This window comes from Letharia lupina, assembly GCF_014066315.1.
Source record: "Letharia lupina isolate WasteWater1 chromosome Unknown contig_11, whole genome shotgun sequence".
Classification (NCBI taxonomy): Eukaryota; Fungi; Ascomycota; class Lecanoromycetes; order Lecanorales; family Parmeliaceae; genus Letharia; species Letharia lupina.
Window position 1 is genome coordinate 650,944 of NW_023502980.1, and position 17,169 is coordinate 668,112.

The 17,169-nt window shown below is 51.1% G+C and overlaps 5 protein-coding genes across 5 annotated transcripts; 3 read left to right on the forward strand and 2 right to left on the reverse strand.

The window, feature by feature from the left end:
* Positions 1–423: 423 nt before the first annotated feature.
* HO133_000758 (uncharacterized protein) lies at positions 424–912 on the forward strand (the record flags this gene model as incomplete). Its single annotated transcript, XM_037291695.1, has 2 exons — positions 424–638; positions 693–912. The coding sequence occupies 2 exons, from the start codon at positions 424–426 to the stop codon at positions 910–912; spliced, it is 435 nt and encodes a 144-aa protein (XP_037152057.1).
* Positions 913–6,143: 5,231 nt separating this feature from the next.
* Positions 6,144–8,389, reverse strand: HO133_000759 (uncharacterized protein; the record flags this gene model as incomplete). Its single annotated transcript, XM_037291696.1, has 6 exons — positions 6,144–7,154; positions 7,206–7,528; positions 7,584–7,753; positions 7,823–8,001; positions 8,051–8,251; positions 8,303–8,389. 6 exons carry the CDS (start codon positions 8,387–8,389, stop codon positions 6,144–6,146), a joined length of 1,971 nt encoding a protein of 656 aa, XP_037152058.1.
* Positions 8,390–8,679: 290 nt separating this feature from the next.
* On the forward strand, positions 8,680–9,878 carry HO133_000760 (uncharacterized protein; the record flags this gene model as incomplete). Its single annotated transcript, XM_037291697.1, has 3 exons — positions 8,680–9,039; positions 9,087–9,227; positions 9,279–9,878. 3 exons carry the CDS (start codon positions 8,680–8,682, stop codon positions 9,876–9,878), a joined length of 1,101 nt encoding a protein of 366 aa, XP_037152059.1.
* Positions 9,879–10,445: 567 nt separating this feature from the next.
* On the forward strand, positions 10,446–13,236 carry HO133_000761 (uncharacterized protein; the record flags this gene model as incomplete). Its single annotated transcript, XM_037291698.1, has 2 exons — positions 10,446–12,348; positions 12,407–13,236. The coding sequence occupies 2 exons, from the start codon at positions 10,446–10,448 to the stop codon at positions 13,234–13,236; spliced, it is 2,733 nt and encodes a 910-aa protein (XP_037152060.1).
* Positions 13,237–14,235: 999 nt separating this feature from the next.
* HO133_000762 (uncharacterized protein) lies at positions 14,236–14,609 on the reverse strand (the record flags this gene model as incomplete). Its single annotated transcript, XM_037291699.1, has 2 exons — positions 14,236–14,482; positions 14,533–14,609. 2 exons carry the CDS (start codon positions 14,607–14,609, stop codon positions 14,236–14,238), a joined length of 324 nt encoding a protein of 107 aa, XP_037152061.1.
* Positions 14,610–17,169: the final 2,560 nt, after the last annotated feature.

Below are 17,169 nucleotides of genomic sequence, written 5' to 3' on the forward strand. Positions count from 1 at the left end.
TTCAAGACTCATTGTAAGTCCAGTTCCATCACCAACATGCCGTCCTGCGGAGTTTAGATGGCAGTGAAGGTCGACCGCCTCAGACGCGAGCTGGCCTCGCGCGATCTACCCAGGGAGGGACTCAAAAAGGATGTTACTCTCCGACCAGCCAGTTCCGACCATGTTTACGCTTTGCGTCCCTTGAGGTTGCCTCATCCCACTAGCGCTCTTACGTCCGTGACCAGCACTGAAGAAGTCATGCTTGGGAAGATATGGGGTTACAACGTACCAGCCGTCGACGTCAGAAGTAGTGGTCCCAAGCGGTCATCACCATCTTGTATCAACTCGTCTTCCCCATCCATTCATGATCAACCACGGCGAAAAGGAGCGGCGGATTAGAAGCTTGGCCCGGATCTCAACTTAAACTACCCCAACCACTACAAAATGCTCATCGTACCGAAAGACGCCTCCGACACTACTATTTCGATAGCGTACAACCTGAAAATCAGCAGATGGCAGAATGAGAACGTTGCAAAAAACAGTGTAAGTGAAGGGATTCCGGTAGTGGCGGGTTATATCACGCTCAAAGCAATGGCTCGGAAGCAGAAAATTTGCATTCACGATTACAATACCATGTATGCTCAGCCAGGTCTCTATGAGTAAGTCAAGGTTGTCCGGGCGCTTTTACTATGGCAGGCTAGAATCCTTCACAGGTACATCGTCCACGAACTGCTAGCATTCGAGTCTCCGCGAACCCTGATGCAATTTCTGAACCAGCATCTCGCATCTTCTGCTGTTTCCGAAAAACTCGTCGGTCCTTCAGACGTTTTGGACGTAGCAGCCGGCAACGATATCGTCAGCGCGGAGCTCCGGAAGCAGCTCCCAGGCAAGCCTGGAATCCGAAGTCTCATCGATACCAATCTTCTAGAATGAGCCCGGTCAGCTGCCTTAAGGAATCGACCAAACGTCTACCACGGTTTTGTGGCCGCTGATCTGACTCAACCACGGGAATCGCAACTCCCCTCGTCGTCGGATGTAGTGATCATTTGTGCCGCTTTGGGTCCCGGAGATGGTGACTTGCCGCTCGAGGCTGTGGATAGAGCCATTGCTTTTTTGCAGGAGGGTGAATTGCTTGCGTTTACTGTCAATGCGGGGAGTCACAGAGCTGGTAGCTCGCCTCGATGGGAAACCTTCATGGCAAGTGTCAATGAAAGCGGTGGAAGTCACTGGGGGAGATTTGGAGGAGGTTGCACGGCAGAGGTATAAGCATCGGAAGAATGTGCAAGCTCATTGGATTGAGTATACGGCGACCATTTACAAGAATCTGACGCCTGAGACTGCCGGTACTGGAGCACATTGGTAGAGGCTGATAGAGAGGGTGGAGGTTGACGTACCGAAGAGCTTAAGGTAAGGTCATTTACCTTGGCTACCAATATCCTTGTCTCGCAGAGTGTCGATATCCACGCCGTAATAACTAGAGCGTCTGAAGAATCCTAAGGACTCGTGTAGATGTTAACGACCCCAAGATGTGCACAAGTGCAAGGATTTCAAGCCGTAAATTCTTATATGCCGAGACTGCTGTAATTTACACATGTGGACCTCATTAAAGTACCCATAGTCAGTCAGCCCTACGCAAAGACGCAAGCCGAGTCAACCCTTCCACTCTTCACGTCTCCTCCCCCCCCCCCTCCAATCATCTGCAACAACTCGAAACAATACATCAACTCTCGTCCCTAATTCATGAAGAAGGACTTCAACATCACACTACCGTCTCCTGTCCCAAATAACACGCTGAGCTCTATGGTGCCAATAATGCCACGTATCCCATGCCCTACCGATGTTTAATATTCACCCGCCACACGGCTGTCTCTCGCCACTAAACTTCTCGCAACGACATATCCCGAGAACTTTCAAACGCCTGCTACGTCTTCGGCATGTGCGATAAGTGTTCCTGTTAGGCATTTGCGGCATCTCTTGAGTCGCTCGGTCTTGAGGCTTCAACAAGATTAGGTTGAGTGTAGATCTCGACAGCGACCACCATCCTTCCTACTAAAGATTCATGCATACTAGTTGGGGATGTATAACTCGTGCTCAATTTTTCATCTTCTCGCGGTGCTATTTTGGACTTTGTTTGTTTTTTTGTTGTGCATTTCGGGTCATACTCTGCAGCGCTTGCGGTCAACTCTCCGTAGCAATCAATCTATTTCTACTTCATTCATATGCAAGAACGAGCAGATCTGCCTCATCACTGCGCAATCTGTGGTCGATGGAGTACAGCTCATTGCGCAAAGATTAATTTTTCTTTAAGCGATAACGATCAAGATGGTTCAGAGTGCATACAGTTTGTGGCAAGTACTTGATAGTATTTTGTATGGATGTTATCTTGATTGGTTGTTCTTCTAGTTATCTATGTACAAGGTTGTGAAATGAATTAGAAGAGTAGGAGATTGGTCTTGTTGGCAATGGAGATCCATTGAACCCTAGTGCCACGTCATGGCCAAACCCATACTAGGGTACATCGAGACATATACAATGATATATTCAGATAGGTGATCGACGATGGAAGAGACGTGGGCTGAGCTGGGCTGGCATGGTGGGAATGGGACTTGAAGGGATGGGGATGCAAGGCATGGAATTCGATGGAAGGCATAGGATAGAGGCGAGAAAAAGAGAGGAAGGGTAGGCAGAAGATGAAGGAGGAAGATGGAGAGAAGTGAGAAGAGAGAAGAGAGACCAGCACCCAAAGAGAGACAAAGGAGATGAATCTTGTTAGCAACCCGAAGGTTGAGCTGCGGGGCCGCGTCAAGGCCAAGATTCTTCCCGCAGTACATCGGAAGATATAGCCATACATTCAGATAGATGTTCGCATGGAGGAGAGACACGGGCTTATGGGATGCCAAGGGATGGGATGGGATGGGAAGGGATGGGAAGGGATGGGAAGGGAAGGGATGGGAAGGGAAGGGATGGGATGGGATGGGATGGGATGGGATGGGATGGGATGAGATGGGATGGGATGAGATGGGATGGGATGGGATGGGATGGGATGGGATGGGATGGGATGGGATGGGATGGGATGGGATGGGATGGGATGGGATGGATGGAATGGATGGAGGCAGATAGGTAGGGAGGGAGGGGTAAGTAAGATGAGGGAAGGTTGGGATGGTGTTGGGATGGTGTTGGGATGGAAGAGGATAGCGTAGGAGAGGTTGGTATGAGAGGGTGGCGTGGGATAGGTTGGGATGGTATGGAGAAGAAGGTAGGTGAGGTGAGGTGAGGTGAGATCAGGCTGGAATAGTATAGGATAGAGCGAAGGGCAGCGTGGTAAGAGGCGGCGAGGGGATGGGCGACAAAGTTGAAAGTCGTGAGTTCGAGGCGACGAAGTCAGAGGCAGCGAGGTCAGAGGCAGCGAGGTCAGAGGCAGCGAGGTCAGAGGCAGCGAGGTCAGAGGCAGCGAGGTCAGAGGCAGGAGTAGAAGGGGAAGGAGAAGCAGAAAGATGAGAAGAGGAAGAAGACAGGAGAAGAGAGTAAGGAGATGGTCTTAGTTAGCAACCCCGAAAGGTTGAGCCCCAGCGCTGCGACAAAGCCCAAGACCGTGCTGAGGTACTAGATCGGAACAGATAGCAAGATAAATTCAGATATATGGCCGATAAGGAAGGGAGGGAAGGAAGAGAAGAAGAGATGGTAGGGAAGGGAAGGAAGGCAAGGGAAGGATGAGAAGGGATGAGGAGAGAGAAAGAGAGAGAGAGAGAGAGAGAGAGAGAGAGGATGAAAAGAGTAGGAGTGAGAAGGAAGAAGAAGTAAGATAAAGGAAAGAAAGGAGAAGAGCTGCGTCAGTTACCCCGAAGGGAATTAACAGGACTCGCCACAAGAAGGCCCAGCTCAGGAGTCCCCCTAAGTGGCAATTATATGGCTCCTAACATCATCCGGCACGCTGGGACTTTGCCCAGAGGGAAGGGGGTAGGGCCGGGGTGAAGGTAGTCTGCGACAGCGTCAGCGAGGTCACTGACCCAAGTGAGTGTGAGGAAGGAATAGGAAATGTTAGGAGGTAAAGGAAGGGAGACTTAGCGAAGTGAAGAGAGGGTGCTTGGGGGGCCTCAACCGGTGAGTCCCCAGTCCTGTGGAAGGTGATGTTGAAAAAAGAAGAAATATTGGGAGAAAACCCAGATACTTATACCTGAGGGGCCTCCGTTAGCGCAATCACCAGATCACCCAGATCAACTCTCTGGGCATTGCCAAGGACCAAAATCCCAAAAGCCTGCCGAAATGCTGTCTCGATTTATGGCATCACGACCACAGCATCGGAGAATTCCATCAGAACGGGGAAAGATGGAGCAAAAATCGTCTGATTTTTGGACCAAGTTTCAGAGGCTGAAAGGGTGGATTGCTTTCGCTGAAACAAATGCTTCAAACGTTCTAGGTGGCAACTCTAGGGAAAAAAAGGGTAAGCGAACGCTTTTCGTCCTGTCTCTTCTTCGATTTATTGCACCAACGCCAGATTTTTGTTTGGACTCCAGAAAACGGGAGGAGCGAGAGCAAAAATAGTCCCAAATTTTGGCCGAAGCATCCGATCAGAGAAGGTGCGGTGCTCTTGCTGTAAACTATATTGCAATATTCTCCCTATTCTTGGCCCTGATTTAAAGGCTTAGCGAGCTTGTTAGGTGACTTATTCTTTTCCTGCGGGGCACACTAGTGATATCTCACCTACGAACTGAAGAGCAGCCGAATCGGGTAGGCAATGTGTGTGGATATTGAGGCCTGCACGCAGAGGGACGATGCGCAGGAGCGAGGGCAGCCTCTACGTATCTGCAGGATTCCAGAGGAGGGAAACAGTCGAAGGGTGATACCGATGCCTCGATGATGATCTCCAAACGAACTCCCTGGATGCTGAAGTTGCAGGAACGTGTTCGTGGAAAGAGCTTAGGAAGCGGCGAGGCATACTGGCAGCGGACCTGCGACCGTGACACCGAACCCTGACCTCCCTTGCGTTCCTCAGGCTCCTGCTTACGTCTACAAAGATGGGATACTGGTGAAGGGAGGCACTACAATCATGTACGAACGGGGATGCAGACCAATTTGGTGGAATTCTGTATCTCTGCTACAACGGGTTGGTGAAGAAGAACGAGCGAACACTGTTCCCCTACATAGCTACACAAACGTCAATAGAAGGTAGTCTACACAAGCTTTCTGCTTCCATGGGCTCAATGTAAATGGCAAGATACGGCGACGCCGTTGACAATGTGCTCAGCGGCTTTGACAGAAAGCTTGTAAGACGGAGTGGCGAAAAAAGGGGCATTGGTGTATACTACATATGGTCTGTTTGCCAGATGTGTAGGTAGGACGAAGCGCAGATCTTGTCTCAAGCATTGTCGATACACAGCTATTAGTGATCGTAGTACACGGCACCATCTGCATCGATGTGGCAGGCGCGATGCGTGAAGGAATCCGCCAGGCTCTCCACCAAGATCCTTCGCTCACGACTCCTCAATGTCTTTGACCTTTCGAAGTTCGATCACCGATTGTGCTCTCTAAGATTACCTACCCATCAGCAATGCTCCCAGCAAGAACGCCTGAGCGCGCAGCAACTCGTATGCAAGAGCTGGTCCTCTCGTCTCCACGGGCTCGACGGGGCACCAGAAGAGAGTTCCAAGAAGGAAGGGTATGTATCACCTATACGCTACGCCTTTGTTGGACGCTGAGAAGGTATAGGTAATCCCTACTTAGGTGCATGTTCCCGTCCCCTGCCCAAAATTTCGCTCAAGAGATACAGAAACAAAGGACGAAAAGCTGGGCAATTTTTGAGCGTAACACATACCCGGAGGCCTTCTCCCATAAGCTCGACGCGGTTGACGGATGCTGAGTCTACAAATATCAGTGTAAACGGGAATTGACCCTTTGTTGGCTCTGATGGTGGCTCTGGGTACAGAATGCGATAGTATGATGAGAGGCTTGGGGCCAGTGACAGAGGGGACACCAGGGATATTTGGCCGTTTGAAATTGCGTTCGGATTTGCGACATTGCTGAATGCTGAAGATGCTGAGCCAGTCCAAACTCGGGTACGAGGCCCTTCGTTTCATAAATCCGCTGCTCAATACATACATACATACATACATGCATGCATGCATGGGTCAAAGAGACGGGATACAACGCCTTCAGAAGCCTGCATATCACGGCTGGTCACCAAAGACATACTTCCTGCAAGCGGCTCTTAGTACCCCAACCTGCTGCTGTGTCCTCACAAACACCTCCCTATACTGTTCCAATGTCTCCTGAACAAAGTCATGCCGACTCTTCGTCCCAGCGCAAATTTCTTTCATCTTGATCTCCATCTCCTTACGCAGGAACGGCTTGCCCAGACTCGTCTCCAATCCTATACCATCATACCCTTCGATCAGAGCAACACCAAGAGTAGTTGGGATGAACTGCTGCACAGAGCCTCCACCTCCTCCGTTGCCTGCGTTACTACCACCTTGAGCGCCCCCTCTACCACCTCGACCACCGCGACCTCCTCTGCTGTTAGTGCTATTGGCTTGGGCAGTGCCGCCTGCTCGGGCTTGGGTCATGACATACTCTCGATCCTTGATTTTCGCGATATGCTCGGCCATTGTTGCATCAGTACCTATACCATTGGCGTCCATTAGGCTGATAAGCTCAGGTTCGGTCAAATACCCTGGTGCAGTGGTCTCGCCTTCTGTTATGTTTGCTTCTGTTGGCTCGAAGGTCTCGTGCATGTTGAACCTGGGTAAAGGCTGGCTGCTTGTCCACTTCTCATATGGATAAACGTCCAAGTAGTTGCGCTCCAACACGATCAACCCATTGGTGAAGAACGTCTCATCACCATACTCGATCTCGACAATTGTCGACTCCCCTTTCGCATCTTCCGAGCAGCAAGCGAGGAACCTTCGGACCACAAATTCGTACACTCGGCGATCGTCACCCGAGAGAGCAGCAAGGGAAACATAGTTGACTGGATGGATTGGCGGATGGGCCTGGTCATTGTTACGGCCGCTGCGTGGCCACTTGAAACCTCCAGCCAGGAGTCCTTGCGCGTAGGGGCCCCATGCATTGTCCTGGACTTGCTTCTCAATAAGATTCCTTAGATCAATGCCTTTGTCGAATGAATCGGTTTCGGTGCGTGGGTAACTGATCCAGCCTTTGTTATACAGGTCCTCGGCGATCTATCGAAGATATCAGTGAAATCGTAGAGCGCGGAGGACGGAGAAGAGTACCTTCATCACCCTCTGACTGTCCATACGAAGGTACATGCTTCCAAGTTTCTGCAGCTCCACCGTCGTCAGTGGCAAAGGTCTCCATTTACTGGTTGGCTTCTTCTGTAATTTAGTGACCTTTGCCATTCGTGCTGTGAGACACCTTTCGAAAAGGATCACAACAGATACCCGGTCGAATAAACGATGTCGTCGCCATGAAAATGTCACTTCCATATCGTCACGAAGATGCATGACTTTGATGCTCCAGAATTTTTCGGGCACGAAATTTTTGACTCTGAAATACCTGTCTACGACGAAGCCCAGTGTAGGAAATTGGCAAGATCCTACCCGATGTTAGAGATGATTTTCCACGAAATAGGATCAGGCCTGAAGGCGCACCATAGCTGATGACTCTTTCACTGAGATCTCCACCCATCACCTGCAAAGTCAGCGTGTTAAACCGCGTAAAAGCGTACCCGATGCGTAGATCCAACTCTATTCGTGCTGCGACGGCATTGACTTGTCGCTCGTCCAGGTTGATCGCATTTTGAGCAGCTCTAACCACATGTCTACAACGTTGAGGATTAAATTAGCCAAAAGAGACCGACTCGATAGTGATTACGCATATTTTGACATACGCTCTCTCGGTGTTATTGAATTGCGCTCTTTTTACTTCAAGCGACCTGTTGCCCTGAAAAGCCGCTCGTCGCACCTCTGAACCGATGTGCTCGCCCTCTCGATCGCAGTCAGTCCAAACGAAAAGAGCTCTAGAGTATCGGGCTTGTTGCGCGATATTATCTGCAATAGCTTTCTTGTCCTAAACTCGTTTGAGATTGTGATGTCAGGCAGACCAGCGGAAACCATACCTGGTTTACCACATCCTCAACAGGAGCGTCGAACAAAGACCACGGGGGCGGCGAATGCCATTGATTGTACTGAGCTGGGAATTTGAGCTCAGTGAGATGCCCGAGGACGCTCGTCATTGTCACGGAGCAGTTGCCCCATGGTGGACCAAAGTTGAAATCGAAGTCGTAATTCTTTACGTATGGATTGCCGGTAATGCTTCGCTACAAATTTGTGAGCTACAAACCACTACAAACAATAAAAAATCCACCTACCGTGGTCACTTGTCCTCCGCTCAGATGCTGAGCTACAGATTTGGCAATGGCTGGCTTCTCAGCAACGCAGAGGATCTTGCGTGCCATGCCGTCTTCTCATTCGAACTCTTGCATGACACATAGACTGAGTCACTCCCATGTTTCGAATTCTGTTCCTCGATTCTTGAAGCAATACAGATTGGGGGATACGAGTACGTGGAAGGAACGATTGAGCTTTCCTTGAAGCGCACAGAATGACGCCTTCGGCTCGTGCCGAAAGAAATGGACCCTGCAGCAAGGATCGACAAAGAGTTTGTGACTTTTGATGACGGCAACATTTGACTTCCTGTCGTTGTTTATTCTATATACCTTTCGCATTCTGTCGTCAACGCAGCGCCATGGCTCTACCGGTGATCAGATCCATTGCTGAATGTACTGACTACAGCAAGACGGTCCTGCCTTATATTGCCCAGCTGTACGACCTACCGCAGCAAATATTTGAGAACATCACAAATCTTCAAGCTCTCAAAGTCCTCTATGTCTCCACCAACCCGTTAATATCCGCCTTCGCCTTCTCATTATTCCTCTTTCCCATATTCCTGGTCGTCTCGGAAATCAACAGGAACTACTCGCAAGTTGATCGGTGTTGGAGCATCTTACCTACACTATATAATGCCCACTTCACAGCCTATGCACATGCTACAGGCTTGTCAACTCGACGGCTGGATATGCTGCTGCTTTTTAGTACCTTCTGGAGCGTGAGTCTCCACCTGCAATCGTAACAGGCTTTTACTGACTGGATTAGGCGCGATTGACATACAATTACTGGCGCAAAGGAGGCTACAGCATTGGCTCAGAAGATTATCGATGGGATGTCCTGAAGGAGTATATCAGCCCGCCGTTGTTCTTCATCTTCAACGTCGTCTTCATCTCCTTGGCTCAAAGTGTGAGGAAAATGTGTACATTTCTTCAGGAACCTCGCTGAACGACAGCACAGATCCTCCTTTTCCTTGTGGCGACACCAACCTACGTCCTTTTACTCTCGACGAAAAGCACACCTGCTTGGACAACTGCCGATGTGGTGTTCTCGAGAGCATGGGGATTCCTCGTATTTTTGGCATTCTACGCCGATGGGCAGCAATGGAGTGAGTCATGCTACCTCTCAGTCGGTTTCTGGACCATCATATCACTAACGGCAAGGATTTTAGCCTACCATTCGGCGAAGAAGGAGTACCAAGAGACAGCCAAAGTCCCCAAAGGCTTCGACCAAGAAACCCTTGACCGCGGCTTCAATACCACCGGATTGTGGGCATATAGCCGTCACCCCAACTTCGCAGCAGAGCAGTCTGTCTGGGTTCTGCTCTACGGATGGTCTTGCTGGGTCACGCAGACATACTACAACTGGTCGATTATTGGAGCAGTGGCATACCTAATTCTGTTTCAGGCATCGACGTGGTTCACGGAGCTCATATCGGCGAGGAAGTACCCAGAGTACGAGGAGTATCAAAAGAGGGTTGGGAAATTCCTACCGAAGCTGCCCGGAGGTCCGCCGGGAAATTTCAGCGATCAGCGGGTCTCGAAGCAAGTCGTGAAATGATGAAGAGAAAACGAATGGAGAATCCAAACAATGGACCAATTGACCTGGAGATTTTGCGACATAGGGATGACCAATTCATTGAAAGCATTGAACGAGGATAGCGAAGCATCACGAATACCACTCTATGGCAAAAATGGGACTAATTTGGCTTGAAACTTTGGTCCAAAGATTAGTCTGCAAGGCAGCATTGATTCATTGTTGCGCCTGTCTATATACTACAAACTCATTATGTAGCATTACTCCCACATTCCCTGCCGTTGCAGATGAGGTATCTTGGCGTGAACGGATAACCGAGGTCACAGAACGCACTAACGCGATTGTATAAGCAGAACCCCGAGCTAACTCGAAGGGGTTAAGCGATCTTGGCATGTCCGAGGATTGAGGCAAAAGGCTCGTCACTGAGTATGGAAAGCCCCATCACTGTGGACCCGCCACCTGATCTTCGAATCAGTCTTTACTTCGTTCACATTGCTAGAAGGACCAGAAACAACCCTCAATTGCCGTAGTGGGCTCTACTCTGACGGTCTACAAGCATACAGCTCCTTCCCTGCTCTTTTCCATCCTATCATGACCACGCTCTTCCGGCGATCGAGCAGCCTCGCCAGATTAGCGACGACGCAGATCGACGCGAATGTCTGCCCACTGTCCCGCTCTCTCCGCAGATCCATCGCACGAACAGCGTACCACCCGGCGTCGACGATACGCACATACTCCACCGTCAAGCCTGGGGATCCGAAAGACGGCAAAAATCTGAACGCCAATACAGGTGGAAAGCAGGTGAGGAGAGATGGGAGCAAGCCAGGAAAGCCCGCACGGGGCTTCGAGAGCCTCTACAGCGATGCAGGTCCTTTGTCTCATCGAGGCGCCTCAGATGCCAAACAACAAACAGACTCTCCTCAAATGTCTATGCTCACCAAGGAGGAACAAGAGGCGTTGGACAGCCTGCTGAGTACAATCAGGAAGGGGCTGCCTGCTTCAGACGCGAACGCGGTTGAAAAGTCTTTTGAGGAGTTCAAACGCAAAGGCATACCCTCTGAGGTTCGAGAGGTCATGGAAAATCTGAGAAATCGGCCTCTGGACATTGCAAGTGCTGCGAAGCTAGTTTCTTGGACTGGAAGATTGGCACGTGAACAAGCTTCAAAACGCATTGCAGAGGAGAGTAAAGGCTTCGTCGGCCCAAAGTCAGGAGAGGAAAAGCAGGGAAAGAAGGAAAAGTCCAAGGGAGATGATAAGAAGAAGCCTGGGGAGATGAATTTCAAAGAATTCACAGCGAAACTGGACACAGGAACATTCTTGGCCACTGCTTTCGTAGCCTACCTGCTATACCGTACCGTCATGCCAAGCGAGAACTCGAAGGATATAACGTTCCAAGAATTCAAGACCACATTCTTCGACAAGGGCCTGGTGGACAAGCTTACAGTGATCAATCGCCACAGAGTCCGCGTTGACCTCCACCGGGAGGCTACTGGTAGAATGTACCCCGAAAGCCCAGCACAGCACGGCAATTTCCGTTATTACTTCAGCATTGGATCTGTGGAGGCATTCGAGAGACAATTGGAGGATGTGCAGAACTCGCTAGGCATCCCCAGCTCGGAGCGCATACCAGTATCCTATGTGAATGAGACAGGTTGGATCAACGTCTTGATGCCTCTTGCCCCAACGATCTTGTTTGTCCTCTCAATCTACTGGTTTTCGAGGCGTGCTGGTGGGGGCGGGGCTAGTGGTTCAAGTGGGATATTTGGGATCGGTAAAAGCAAAGCTAAGAAGTTCAACCATGAAACGGAGGTCCAGGTCCGCTTCAAGGACGTAGCTGGTATGGACGAGGCCAAACAAGAGATCATGGAATTTGTCAGCTTCTTGAAAACGCCGGACCAATACCAAAGGTTAGGAGCTAAGATCCCTCGAGGTGCGCTTCTGTCTGGTCCGCCAGGTACCGGTAAGACACTATTGGCGAAGGCTACGGCGGGAGAATCACAAGTACCTTTCTTCAGCATAAGCGGTTCCGAATTCGTGGAGATCTTCGTTGGTGTTGGAGCCTCGCGTGTCAGGGATCTCTTCCAGAACGCTCGCAAAAACGCGCCTTGCATTATCTTCATTGACGAGATTGACGCCGTGGGTAAAGCGAGAGGCAAGGGTGGATTTTCAGGAGGCAACGACGAAAGAGAGGGGACATTAAACCAAATTCTGACGGAAATGGACGGCTTCAACACTACCGAACAGGTCGTCGTGCTGGCAGGTACCAACAGACCAGACGTTTTGGACCAGGCTCTTCTACGTCCTGGTCGCTTTGACAGACATATCGCCATCGACCGCCCAACTACGGAAGGTCGAAAGCAAGTATTCCTGGTGCATCTTGGAAAGATAGTGACGAGCGAGGACATGGATCACTTGACTGGCAGGCTAGCAGCACTCACTCCAGGCTTTTCTGGCGCCGACATTGCCAATTGCGTCAACGAAGCCGCTCTCATCGGTAAGCCTTTGCCTTTTTCCTTTCACAGGAGATTCCGGGCTAATCCTGTCTTCTTTAGCTGCCCGCACAAGCGCCGACAAGGTAACAATGACCCACTTCGAGCAAGCCATCGAGCGCGTCATTGGTGGTCTTGAAAAGAAATCCCTAGTTCTGAATCCTGAGGAGAAACGCACAGTCGCCTACCACGAGGCCGGCCACGCTATCTGCGGCTGGTTCTTCAAATACGCCGATCCTCTCCTCAAAGTCTCCATCATTCCCCGCGGCCGAGGTACTCTCGGCTACGCGCAGTATCTCCCCCAGGGAGACGCCTACTTGATGAATGTCAACCAGCTCATGGACCGTATGGCTATGACACTCGCTGGCCGTGTCAGTGAAGAGTTGCATTTCGACACCGTGACCTCGGGAGCAAGTGACGATTTTAACAAAGTCACACGAATGGCAACGGCTATGGTGACGAAATGGGGTATGTCCTCTAAGATTGGCTACCTCTTCTACGAGGACGATCAGCAGCAGCAGTTGCATAAGCCTTTCTCCGAAGCCACTGCCCAAAACATCGACAGCGAAGTCCGGCGTATTATCGACGATGCGTACAAGCAGTGCCGAGATCTGCTCACCGAGAAAAAGAAGGAAATTGGTCTGGTTGCAGAGGAGTTGCTTAGCAAGGAGGTGATTGGGCGGGATGATCTGGTAAGAATACTGGGGAAGAGACCGTTTGATGACAACAAGGAGTTCTCCAAATACTTTGATGGGACTGGAGGCAAGAGCGCGCCGCCGCCGCCACCGCAAGAGCTGATTGATCCTCCGCCTGTGGGGGCCGGGCCGAATGTACCTACCCCCGGGGTGGCCATTCAGAGGATATGGGACAGGAGGGGAGATTTGTCTTCTTGAACCATTTCTGCTTTAACTTCCTGATCACAGCTAGGAGTTTGATGGTGTGTTTTGTTCATAGCTGGGAGCACATAGGTAGATTTGGGAAAATCATCACTCGTCTACTCTACAGTGCTTGTATTCTAAGGGCTTAGATCTTTGCTCTGTCGTTTATACACCAACCTGCTCATGTAGTTCACATTCCAGTACTAGCACTGGTAAGAACAGGCCAGAATTCTCTCCCGCCCCAGAAGACTTCCGCAAGCGTGGCCAAATCCTTGACCCAACGAAGCACCACCACGTCCAATCGGGTACACATTCACATGCTCAACCACCAGCACAACGCTCCCGCACTCATTGCTTCCAGAAACCCCGGTCTTTCACCAGCGGGCCACAAGATGTCCTTCCATTCCCATCGTTCCGAGCTCGGTGCTGCTTGCGGTTTGGATCCGATTGCCGGATTTTTGAGCCAGTGGATGGAAGGAAGGCATTGTTGCCACCGATTCCCGACGTTTCGATATCTATCGCAGTCGCAAGGGAGACGTCTCGTTCACCGACCAGAAAGAGCAGGGGTTTTGGTCCTTTTGTCGAAAGCTTTCCTCGGAGAGCCACTTCTTTACGACGGTCGGGAGCACAGCGTACCCAGGTCTGAAGCGGGCCGCCATAGTTTTCTAAAGTCTTTCGGTGCATCACTCGTTGAATCGCTGACGATGAGACAGATTGACCGTCGTGAATGGAGTCTTTCTGACAAAGAGGTATATATCCTCAAAGTATATCTATATGGGTGGTATCAATACTGACTGCGTCAACGATGCGCATAAGTACTCCCTGCATTCTCCGTCTTTCGCGACGCCAACACGACGCTATTTCCCGAGTACTTTCCCGCTCCCACGCTGCTGCACAGAACAAGGTCGAGTGGCCTTTTCGATAGACCTCGCTTTTCGTGCTGCGTTGCTACTCGGTTCTTGATAGCATCCTTTTCACCCGCGCGCGACAGACCCATTATATCTCATGACGTGGTCAATAGATTGATTCATCGACCGTATCTTTGGGAAACGTACGGCGGAATTCTTCCCACAATGCAGCTCCTGCGGGAACATTCAATACTCGCATGTCGCTTGAGAAAACGTCCGATGGCTGTAATATCCTCTTGGCTGCCTCTGCTCTTTCGGATTGGCCAAGTGCCAGCAATTCCCGGGACTCCGGATCCGTGACCTCGAAGGCCTGTTCAATGATCTCCGAGATACCCTCTTCACCGATATACAAGCTTATGAATTCGTCCACCATCACACCGTGATTGCCACATAGTACTTTTACGCATGGAACAAGGTAGGGTGTGATTTCGCGCCGCCGTGGCCAGCTTCGGGCTCCGCATTAGGCGATCCTGCAGCCATTTTGCGCTTTCTGACGGCTTTCTTGCCTGGGAAAGGAACGTGCTCATTCGCTCGTTCTTCTAACGCTGAATCTTTCATCTCCCGCTTTTCCCACTGTATTCGGCCAAGCCATCCGCCCAATGTTGCTCTCTCTCTTCTTCTCAAGCAGAGCCGATAGGCTTCGTCAGGTGTGGTATTGTGGCCTTTCTCCAAGATTCAAAGGTTCCTGATTCGCACCCTCTATGTTTATAATGCACGTCCATACTGATGTGGATTATGTTGATCCTGCGAATGTCTCGGCTTTCTCGGCCCGTGCACTTCTTTCTTCCCAGACATCTTGCCATCGTCTGAGCTATCCTGAGAGCCAGCGCCGTCTCTGCGCTCCGGGCGGAGCCAACGGCGCTCTCAATATCGCTGCGATCGGAGTCACGCCCACGTCAGCTGCCTTTTCGGGCGGCGCGAACACGGTCATCGTTTCATTCGCGGCCATCTGAATCAGCAAGTCTAAGACGGATGATAACGAATCCGAGCCTCAAGTCTTCACGCAGCAGTTGTCGCCTTAAAATACCCCTCCACATCGCTCCAACAGGATACACGCGCGGGTCTTCGTGACATGGCTGCTTGATCGTAGGAGGACTCATTTCCTACTCGGCAACACATCCGTTCAGATGCTCTTCCAGAGGCGCAGACGATGTCATCTTAATCAAGCGGTCCCATAACAACGTGATGACCTTCCTAGGTAGATAGAGGTGGGCCCGTTGGCTTCAGCGATGTGTCCTCCGACAGTACCTTGGCGACTTCCATCCACAGCGCCACGGAGGGAGGACTCACGGATGAGTCATCAGGCCAAAAGGATCCACAGCGGCCATTGTCCACGAAACCCCGATCTGAGTACGAGTGCCTGTGGAGTAAGTAAGGAAGGCCACCGGCCAAGCAAATGTTCTCTCGACGGGTATGGTTCAGCGCTTGCATAAGCCGGAATTTGTTCCCTCAAGTGACCTCCATGTCGTGTTCGTTGCTGGTTTGGTCGTGGTACCTCGATGCCCAACTCAATCTTCCATTTCCGATCCTCTCAACCTAAACCTATAATTATTCCGGGGCTCCACCTCCAGCGCACTGTCGAATACAGGAGTGTGCTCGATCGTCTCGAAACCAATTTTCTTCCTTACAAAAGAGACCGTCGTTATCGTGTCACCCTTGAATGACAATGGCGAGCGGCTTCCACACTCACACTCGTAATAAACCTGAAACTCCGCCTCCGTGCGAGTGAGATCGACGCACCCATGGCGAATATCCCAGTGCAATTATTTGATCTCGATCGACCATCCTCGAAGACAGCGGGAGTGGATGCGTCGGAAGCAGCAAGGCATTTTACATACGGAGTCGGCCCCAGATATGGACAGGCGCTCACCAACTTGCACATCCTCTCCTCCATGTACCTGCTGCCCATACCGGCCATTCCCAGCTGCAATCAATGAGTCAGTCGGCTATCAGGAGAACCACATAGATAGCAGAAAAGATTCCCTCGCTCTTCAGCAAGATAGGCTGCGTCTGGCTCCATGGGCCCGACATGCGCTTCGCGTCTGAAATATGGGTGAGCGGAGCCCTCGGCCTGTGCCCCGATACCGCCAGCTAGCTGGAACTTGTCCTGCCACCGGCTCCGCAACACGCTGTGACTGACAGATCGTCGCATGTTGCAGCAGCGATCGTACTGCTCCAGACGGTCTTCGCCCGTATGGGTACGAGGGCCGAGCTCTGGAAGCTACACAGTACTCGGTCAGGATTCCCAGAAACACCATACGCGTGGAGATTGTACCAACGCCCCATGTCATAGTGAGTGAGTCAACCACTCCTTGCTGTATATCTGTGGTGGGCAGAACTTCTCAGCACCAACGAATGAACGAGAAGGCAGTGTCTGCGCTTTCCCAGGCTGTATGGAGAGTCTCTCACCGTTCAAGTCGAGGGGATATATAGTGCGAGCGTTTAATACCTCAGTCTCGACGGCCACCACCGGCGTCCGATGCGATGTTAGATACCACGGGTGCATGAGCATCGGGGGTCAGGATCTGATCGTCTCTCTCACAAGCACAAGGGAATGGGTAAACCCTGTGGACGATTGCGTCCGACAGATTCACCCCACAGAAGCTACATATCCGAGTACATATTCTCCAGCTTGTGGAGCGACGCCTCGATGCGGAAATGGACGAGATCGAGCATAGCATTTCCACCTGGCACATATTCCAAAAAGCGGAACCCTATGGCGGGGAGCATGAACCCTCACATGGCGATCAGATTCATACCATAGCCGACAAATGGACCGTAAGATTTCTATCTGCTCTTGTCAAGATGCAGCAGCCGAGGGTGACATACTGAAAAGACGCTTTTTCATTTCTGACAGGAGGGTGTACGGAGTGGCGTGCTGCACTCGACCGTCACAGCCACAGACCCTATAGTCAAATCCTAAGCAGCGGCGTCGTACGCGCCAGCCTGCCTGTTGAACACCACAGCCCTGGCCCGAAAAGATATTGCCTCGCCGGTGAGTTTCTCCCTCGTCAACACGCTTTCCAATGCCTTCCTGGTA